The sequence below is a fragment of the Ruditapes philippinarum genome, unplaced genomic scaffold (assembly GCF_026571515.1).
Source record: "Ruditapes philippinarum isolate M1 unplaced genomic scaffold, ASM2657151v2 ctg6848_1_1_1_1, whole genome shotgun sequence".
NCBI classification, from domain to species: domain Eukaryota; kingdom Metazoa; phylum Mollusca; class Bivalvia; order Venerida; family Veneridae; genus Ruditapes; species Ruditapes philippinarum.
In genome coordinates, this window is record NW_026867275.1 from 16,006 (window position 1) to 25,863 (window position 9,858).

Sequence of the window (9,858 nt, forward strand, 5' to 3'; positions counted from 1 at the left end):
TCTCCTGACATATGCGATTATCTTTCATTTTAGCATCCATATCATCATCAGATCTTCATCGCAATTATCATTATCATCATTATCGGTACCATCATTGTTGTAATCATGATTAAATCATCATCATCATCTACAACATTTCATCATCACCATAATCAATTCGAAATATTATTTAAATCCCTTATTCATAATAAAAGGGTTATACATGTATATCATTTTTAAATGATATTTTTCGATGTTAAAGCTCAAAAATATATTAATTGAAATAAATGTTCATGTATATGTCTCATTTAAAACAACAAAAACAACAACAACTAAAAACAACAGTATGACGAGTATCGGACTTCGTGCAATAAAGCAATAACAATTATTATTTATGAAAGTGACTTTTTTAAAAATAAATATCACTTCATTCTTGTAAGATTATTTGGCTCAAGGTACCAAGGACCTAATTTTCCTGGAAAAAAAAACCTTCATTTACTTTTTTCAGGCCCCATATTGGGTAACCTTATTTATTTGCTCCGTCACAACCACGTTAGGTCGAATCCCATATTTTAACGTTGGTTTAATAGACAGTTCGTTCGACGATATTTATAAATGCAAAAAAAGGTAAACCCAAATGAAAGGCACATACATAGAGAAAAGGGAAAAAACAAAGAATGCAAAACACCCACATGTACACATGCACACACACAATTACACACACGCACGCACGCACACACCAACACACACACACACACGCACGCACACACACGCGCGCACACACACACACACACATACTCGTACATGTTTATAATTAACATTTAAATTTTATAATTTACAGATACAATTTTACTTAAATTTGAAAAGTATTTTATTCCATACATAGTATTGATACATTGCAATGCAGCAAACAACTTCAATATTTTCATCATCTTTGCGTGACAAACTTATCAATCAAGAAAAATCAGAAAGTTGCACATAAATTGATAGTACCGTTTTTCTTTATAAACAATATACAAAACAAAAAATATAATAATGAAAAGTAAGTAAGATAACAGTTTCTATGTTTTTCTTTGTAAACAATATACAAAACAAAAAAAATATAATGATCTACAAATACTATAGGATAACAGTGTAGAATGTAATTGTAAATGATTACCAAAATGTTTATTCAATATTTTACAATACACAACAACACTTGATGATTCTTGATCAAAACATCACTCTAATTCAACAATATTTACATGTAGTGTATTAGTCCTGACATATATAAATTTCACCAATGTTCAAAGGCTACCTCTACTATTTGTTAGGCTTCGACATGAACACCTGTGCGATAACACCGATCTTTCCGTTGAAAATGTAACCTTTGCCAACTTGCTCAATACTATGTGTTCCTAAAATTTCAAATAATGCATGTTGCAAAAATGAATTAAAACTTCCGCTTTGAACAACCACATTATTTTTTCCACGTGGTTGTCTATTTACTTGTATGCAGAGCACACTTATATCACAGATGATTGTATTTTCACTGATGTTTTCAACTTTTATGTAAAGCCTACCGCCGTTATTTTGTATATTAATCTTCAGAGGAACCACCCAAATATTAGTATAAACTCCTTTACTTTCTTTCGTTCCTTCAGGAATAACATCAATAATAACTATGGTCTTGTCATCCCATTTCTGTGCAGGATCTAACTTCAAATCCTTCTTTCCGTTACGTATTTCTGATGATATGTACTGCTTAAACAATGCATTTTCTTCGGCAACCTCTTCTAGCTCAACTAACTTTTTCTTCATTGATGTATAAACATTTACAAAAATCTCATTTAATGCACTTGCCGAAGGGAACGACTTACAGTAGTTTTCGTCCAATGCATCACATGGTCTAGATGATATTAGAAATATGCATCTAGCACGCAAAGCTTTAAGATCATACAAACATGCTTCATTCAACAACTGTAACAAATCATTCGTCGATGTTTCTTCTGTGACAGTCTCAAGTATAACTACTTCACATCTTGGTTTTAGCTGTAGGTTCTGGTACTCTTCTAACAAAGGAAGAATGATCCTAGCATTGTCGCGATTAATTTGGGTGTATGTGTTCGGGTAAATACATCGAAGGAATTCTAAGACGTCCTTTAGTTTCTTCCCTGGCAATTCTAGCTCGTCACTTGACTTTTCCTTAAAGTCAGATTGGAACATTGCATCAAATACTGGTGACGCAAGTGAAAGAATATTTTTAGCGACGTAAAGCTTTGTTCCTTCAACAACAAGACACAGATCAGTTCTCCAAGATGGTTCAGTGAAACCGAAAGTAGGCGACTTAACTTCGGCTAGTGCTACTGATTCATAATCTTCATCGGTAACGGTATGTTCAACTTCTGCAAAGTCAGATTCGTTTACAAGTCTGACGTTTTCACCTGCCTCCATATTAACATGGAATGTATCTGGTATGTAGTGTATTTCAATCAGCTAACAATGGCGGTTATACATCAAAGGGAGGTAAATCTGATATTTGATAGATCTATGATATATTGCGGCAGGATACTATATAAAACTAAGTTCACATTTGAATAATCTTTAAAACGGTTTCACCAATGTTTTGGTTATATTTACACCAATTTATTTGGGGTTTTATATGGAGGCTATTCGTTGCCAAAAATCCGGCCTTTGAAACTTGACAATGCATACTTCGGTTCTACTGAACAGATAAGTAAAAATCTAATTGTCGATCCACGAGTTACATACTGCACCGGTATTAAGCATTTTGATTATCTCAATTTGATAAAATGGAAGCTGTTTACGTGCAATTTAGATAAATTGCAAACTGTATTTAGAAATGTATAACTTCAAATTTTCGACATGTATAGATGTACACGATAGAACGTACACAACACGTTTTATGCCGCACATTATCACCGTGGGTAAGCAACTATGGTCATGTGACACGGCCAAAATAGCTCGGCTAAGGTAAGTTTTTTTAGTGATTATTTTTCTGTCTATGCTACATATCCTACCGACCGCGGCAGTTCCCATGCTTTCTAAAACTGTATTTACTTTCGTCTAATGTCTTGTATTTTATGAGAACATTCAAACAATATTTGCAAATTGTCGATGACAACGTACACAGTGTTGGTGAAAACTTAATAAACGATACGCATGTCAGTTCTAAGTAAAATTTCAGGTCTTAAAATATGTAAGAGAATGATTTAATGAAAAAAGAACTGGTTTCCTGCTGTCATTTTTTGTATTTATTTAAAATACTCAAACTGTATATAATTACTTTTTTTTTACAAAGGAAATGGTTTAGAGTGCCAAATAAACTTAGACAACTTTTAACTTTTTTATGTTATTTATTTGTACTTTTGTTTTTAGAAGACAAATTTCCAGTTACTCAAACTGCTTAATGATAAGCTGAAATAGCCGTTTTTATATTTTATACTGTATTAATATAGATCATTTTACAATATAGATCGTAATTACAGTCATTTAAATAACGTAAACAGCCAGGATAAGCGTCTCTTGCTCAAGCAACTAAAAAGCTTACCTCAGCCGAAATTTTTTGGCCATGTACGTTGACTTTTGTGGTCACATGACCAAAGTTGCTTAGCCACGGTAACACTCTCAGGTTAAAAACACCACACTTACATTTTACATTCTAACGCGATTAACATTTGTAAACGATTTTGCAACTTCCATAATTATATTGCATTATCACGGTAATAGACGAAGATTAAAAGCAGAGCCAATTTTCACGCGAGCAGAATATAAAGAGAGGCAACTCTTACTGTACAGTTGTAATGAGTACAAAAAAAATCAAATTAAATAAAACTCTTATTTATGTCACAAAAATCAACTGCATTACAGTTGACTTTGATTATCCTCTGATTTTGTTAAAAAACATTCTAGAACAGGATATTCAAGTAATGAAATGTGATTAAGATATAATGTAACAATGTAATAACGTTGATAGAACGTCATAATACTGATAATGAGCACAATAATATGCAAAAACTAAAGTTTTACTAAATCAATTATAGCTTTTAAATTCTAAAAGCTTGTGCCTAAACTTGTTTTCTTTCTGATTAAAAGCAGATAACTATTTTTATGTACAAGAAATATTACACAGAATATGTATTAAGTTTTGTAAGTGATGGCTTTCTTAGTGATAAAAACAAGGTTTTGTTGTTATATTTTCTGGTCCTTCAGGATCATTGATGCCAACACTATGAAGTGTTGAGAATTGAGTACCGCTCAAGCCGGTGCTAGGGGGCGTGAGGGATGTTGCACTTATTCATTATCCCTCATGTACAGACTCAATCAAACCGAGTCTGCAATTCTTATGTTATTTTGTTGTGATTAATGCTTCTGAGGGATCACTTTGTTTCCAGAATTTTGTACTTCACAACAGCAGGTGTCAAGTGCTGTGTGGCAGCCGTAAAAAGTTGCCCCGTACTTCACTTCAGTGTTGTTATATTTTCTGGTCCTTCAGGATCATTGATGCCAACAGTATGAAGTGTTGAGAATTGAGTACCGCTCAAGCCGGTGCTAGGGGGCGTGAGGGATGTTGCACTTATTCATTATCCCTCATGTACAGACTCAATCAAACCGAGTCTGCAATTCTTATGTTATTTTGTTGTGATTAATGCTTCTGAGGGATCACTTTGTTTCCAGAATTTTGTACTTCACAACAGCAGGTGTCAAGTGCTGTGTGGCAGCCGTAAAAAGTTGCCCCGTACTTCACTTCAGTGTTGTTATATTTTCTGGTCCTTCAGGATCATTGATGCCAACACTATGAAGTGTTGAGAATTGAGTACCGCTCAAGCCGGTGCTAGGGGGCGTGAGGGATGTTGCACTTATTCATTATCCCTCATGTACAGACTCAATCAAACCGAGTCTGCAATTCTTATGTTATTTTGTTGTGATTAATGCTTCTGAGGGATCACTTTGTTTCCAGAATTTTTTACATAAATTGATAATCAACATATACATACCTTTGGACTCATTTCTTATCATTTTTGAAAAAAATATGGTACAAATGCGAAAATATATCTATTCTGTATGGTAAAAAGAAAAAGAAAAGTACGAATGGGTACATACAACTTTGGTTTTAATTTTAATATCGTTAAAAGCGTTTTCTTGTCAAGTCATAAGCTAGTATTAAGGTTACTAATGTAATAGTAAATGCTACTACTAGGAAAGGCAACAGTCAGAATTTGATCTGGTATTTTAGTAATTGGTCGTAGCAAAATCTCTACCAGATGTTGGCTTGAAAAATAAAAGTTGTAAGGTAACAGCTTAACAGTCAATCAATGTTATTCATTCCTATGCAAATTGGAATCCCTTCAGTAAATTTTATTTGTCTTTAAAAAGAGCATGTTGAATATAGTCTTAACAATAAGTTTAAGTTCCTTGAAAATTATTTATCCCCAAGCAAAGGTAGATTGAGACAGTTACCTGGTGAGTTTTAGTTTTTTTTGTCTAGGAATTTGGGTATGTTCAACTTTTTAAAACTGCCTATAATCATTTAAATTCCGCTGATGTTGATTGAATAAAGGCATAGAATGGCAATCATGCAAATGAATTATTCTTGGTGAATAACTGTCATGATTTGCAAATAGCTAAAATGTGTGGTTAACGGAATCAACGCCGGTGCGTGTTCTTGCTTTCTCCGCAGCTAGGACGGCAATTAACGGAAGTGAGCGGATAAATGCGTTTATTTACGATGATGTAGTGGGCGGGAAAATGAGCGGGGCTTATTTTATCTCTTATTGCAAAACATGTACAGTTGGATAATGTTGATTCGAATCATAATTGTTTGACAATGTAAAGCTAAGAAGTAACTTCTGTTTTGTCGGCTTAGTAATGCAACTCTTAGAAAATTAGTTATATTTTTGTCGTTTAACAAAATGTATTTTGTTGAAATACATATTTACAATGTTAAATCGGCAAACTCAATCCAAGAATGCAACATAAGAATTTACAACCAAAGAAATACAATTGTATTTTGTCCGTAAACAAACTGTTCAACTCAGATCAACAAGGCTTGATTTTTGGCAACGTATAGCCTCTATAGTTTTATACCTCACATTCAAATAATCTTAAAAACGTAACACCAATGTTTTGGTTATATTTACACCAATTTATTAGGGGTTTTATATTTTGATATCTATCGGAAACTACAAGTGCTGAAGAAGACAAAAACGGCGATGTCTTCTAGATAAATTTAATTAATTGTTCTGTTTCAAAGATTTATGTATCGTTTGTTTCGTTTTCCTGGATTTTGAACAACATTTTAGGTTTTATCTCTATGGTTTTCCCTCTTACCAACAATTTCTCTACAAGTGATTCACTACGATATATGTACTACTGTTATGGTTTATAACAGACTACTTTAAATTTCTCTTTGAACATTGAGTCTAATGCTCATTTGTCTCTGACCACTGAAACAGAAGTCACGTGAGATTAGAAGTCGGTCATTTCCTGGTTATAGACATTCAAGAAAATTGTTAGGTGGACCGTTCGACGAGAAATGGTCAATTTCGGCGCAGATGCCAGACAATAATAATAATAATAATAATAATAATAAAACAATAAAAAATGGTAAATTATTGTGATTGCAACCAAACTTTGAACAGATACAAAGAATACTTTCGGTTTTGTGCAAATGAGTTAGGTCTGAGAATGAGTTATAATTTTGTTCTCTGAAAAAGTTTCAAATGATAGCCGTTTCATTTCAGCCAGAGTCAATCTAGGCGAAGAACAAATACAATAAAGGAAGGTCTTTTATTTATTTCTTTAGTTTTATTAGATTTATCCTATTCTGATATTAAATTTCGTATCTCAAATTTCTATTTTTTTTATTTCAAATCTAACAGTCTCCAGTTTTCCCACATGTGTTTGTACTGATACGTTAATCTATGTGTCTGTCGCATATGTTCCTGGAGTGTACAATACCGTGTTAAATAATCTTCCTGGTCTATAAAATAAGCCATGCTGTGTATCTCGAGCTGAATATTTTTGAAATATTTCACCATTCCAGTTTCTAGTAGATTTTCTAGAACATCAAGTTCGCAGCCTTCACAGTCCATAGAAAGTAGATCTACACTGTATATTCCTACGCCAAGATTTTGGAAAAATTCTGTTGAATTAATGACACTTACATTTATTTTCTTCTGACCAAAATCATTCGAATAAATGTTCGAACCTTCACCTTTCAATTCAATAGCAATCGTTTCCGTTTTCATTCCGAGTCCGAAATTTAGAACAGTGACCCTGCAGATATAAATTACAGACATAAGATATCGATTCACTTTTCTTAGTGTTTTCATTAATTTGTTGCATTGTGTATATGAAAAACATATTGTTAAGTTTAATTCTGTCATTTCTTAAATAAGATGTGTTGACATAAGAAAAAAACCCATATAGATTGGTCTGGAAACGAGACGTTTTCACAAAACAAAGACGCCTCGGCTAGGTAAAGTGATTCGGTTATCTACGTTATAGCCATATAAAAATCAAATTTGAAGATCATTTGTTGATAAGTCCAAAGAGTTATTGTTTAGTTATCCTTAGTACATTGACTTATCATAAAAAAACAATTACATGTGTACAATGAAATTAGTGTTTTTTCTAGTTCCCGGTCACACGTTTTGAAAAAGGTCGAGTTTCGTAAGCTTTTAATTTATTCATTGTTTTGATGACAAAAAAAATGAAATAAGTGTCACATGTAAATTTTTTTATCGTTCGTTCTGTTATTTAGAAATATTTGATGTTGAATTTAATGCATCTTAAAATGCAGCCCTTGCGCAATATATTTTAAGCATTGAATCTTCATATTGCAATGTATACACTGTATTTTATGTTACAAAATAATATATCTTACTAATGGGGAATCATATAGGACTTTTCAAGATCATTCTATCTGAAAGATCGTGGTTTAGGTACTTACCGCGTTTGCACAATATAAGTAATGGAAAATAGCATCGACATTTCTTATTTTTGAATTGAATATAAGTAACGGAATGTGAACCCACCGCTTTTTTGATAAATAGTGGCATTGCCAAATTTTGACAAATATTGGTAACAGAAAGTGATTTTGTTAATAACAAGTGACCGATAATTAAAAATTCATGGGTATATGGCATGATGGAGATGTTTAAGTGTCAATTAACTGTTTTGACTTGTTCGCAAAATTTACAATGAATTTCAATTTTTGAACCTCCTTTTGAAGAGTCACAGTACAAACGCAGTCATCAAAGATTAAGATATTGTTCATTCCCTACCAACAAACAGTAAACAATTACATTTACATAGAAATCTGAAAAAGTATGTTTTATTTAAAAAATTCGCAAAGTATTAATAAGACCTTGTCTGTAAATGACTCTTGCTGCTTCTTTATCAATAAAGTAACGGAAAGTTTCCTAACCGCTTCTTGGTAAATACTGACAGCGGTTGCTGATTTTATGCTGGTTTAGCTTAGATATTGTGACTTAACAGTTTACCTTGGATTATCCTTGAATTTCTCTTGTAAAAGTGTAGCATAGTACGGTATTGGCTCAACTATCAGATGTCGTGGGTTGTAGACGGCGGTAAACAAGGAAGCATCTGATCCAAAGTTTCCTGGTTTTTATAATGGTGAAGTGAATAATTGACATTTTATAACACTCATCAACAGTTTGTTAACTTTTCATCAGCAAATAACATAGTATTCACTTTTATTAGAATGCATTTTATGATTTAGATTTTATTTTGAATAAACAGTATGCTGTTGTTGTTTTTTTTCCAAATAATAGATCACGCACAGCTATAGAATTCATTATTTTTAAATAGACAGATTAAAGAATAACGGTGACACAAAGAAATACTAGGAAAATGCGCTCCTGTTAATTACAATGAGCCTCACTCAAATTATAACGAGCAGACGTATTAACTACCAAAGGCGCACGTGTCAATTATTTTGTGCGCACGTATAACTGGCTGTTTTTCAATCAATCTATGAGAGTTAGGGTAATATGGATAGACTAATCCTAACCTTGCTGCATGTTAACAATGTTCCAAATAAAACTTTTCGATATCCCCTTTTTATCACCGAAACAAAAAACTTATGCAGTAAATAAATTCTGAAGCTCACACTAGTGGCAACTTTATTCTCATTTCTTGTTCAAGCAATATTTCATGAAATTATTAAAATGGAAAAATTCTATTGTTTATATCACTATGGAAATTGTGCACCTATCCACTTTAAAAGATACAAATCAAAATAAGTTTATGAATGAAATATCTTACCTCCAACCTCAATAAGAATCGAATTATTTTCTTTCAGATAAGTATGATGATTGATGCAGACATATTTGTCCTTAACAAAGTTCTCGGCGCCTTTTATCCAGTCGACATTTGCATATTGCCGGCAGTGAGAAATCCTATTAATTTGATCATAGCTTAAAGAATGGTTGAACAAGGCTTTTCCTCCAACAGCAGGAGATGGATGTCCGTCCAGGAAAAGTTGTAAATGTTTATTATAAACCAATTTCTTTTGTTTCGCCATCTGTAAAGAATTGTCTAATATCCGAACTGTTTTTCTTTTTAAATTCTGATTTTGAGTACTGTTAAACAAATAAATTATCAAACCTACTATTACACAAGCTGTCAGTATCCTTACTACATTTAGCGTTTTCATTATTAATTAACAACGTTTAATATTTTCACGTAAAATTAAACTTTTCTAAATACACACATATATATTTATTGGCGTATTTGCCAGAGGCATTCATCAGTTCAGTTTACAAAATAATGCGAGTCTATCAAAACCACATGATATATTTGTTTTAATATCATATATTTTTAATAAATGTAACATATATGTTGAACTTTTCA

At 32.5% G+C, this 9,858-nt stretch overlaps 1 protein-coding gene across 1 annotated transcript; it reads right to left on the bottom strand.

Moving 5' to 3' along the window:
- Positions 1-207: 207 nt before the first annotated feature.
- Positions 208-2,449, bottom strand: LOC132735486 (uncharacterized). Its single transcript, XM_060722441.1, has one exon. The coding sequence runs from the start codon at positions 2,410-2,412 to the stop codon at positions 1,282-1,284; it is 1,131 nt and encodes a 376-aa protein (XP_060578424.1). The 5' UTR covers positions 2,413-2,449; the 3' UTR covers positions 208-1,281.
- Positions 2,450-9,858: the final 7,409 nt, after the last annotated feature.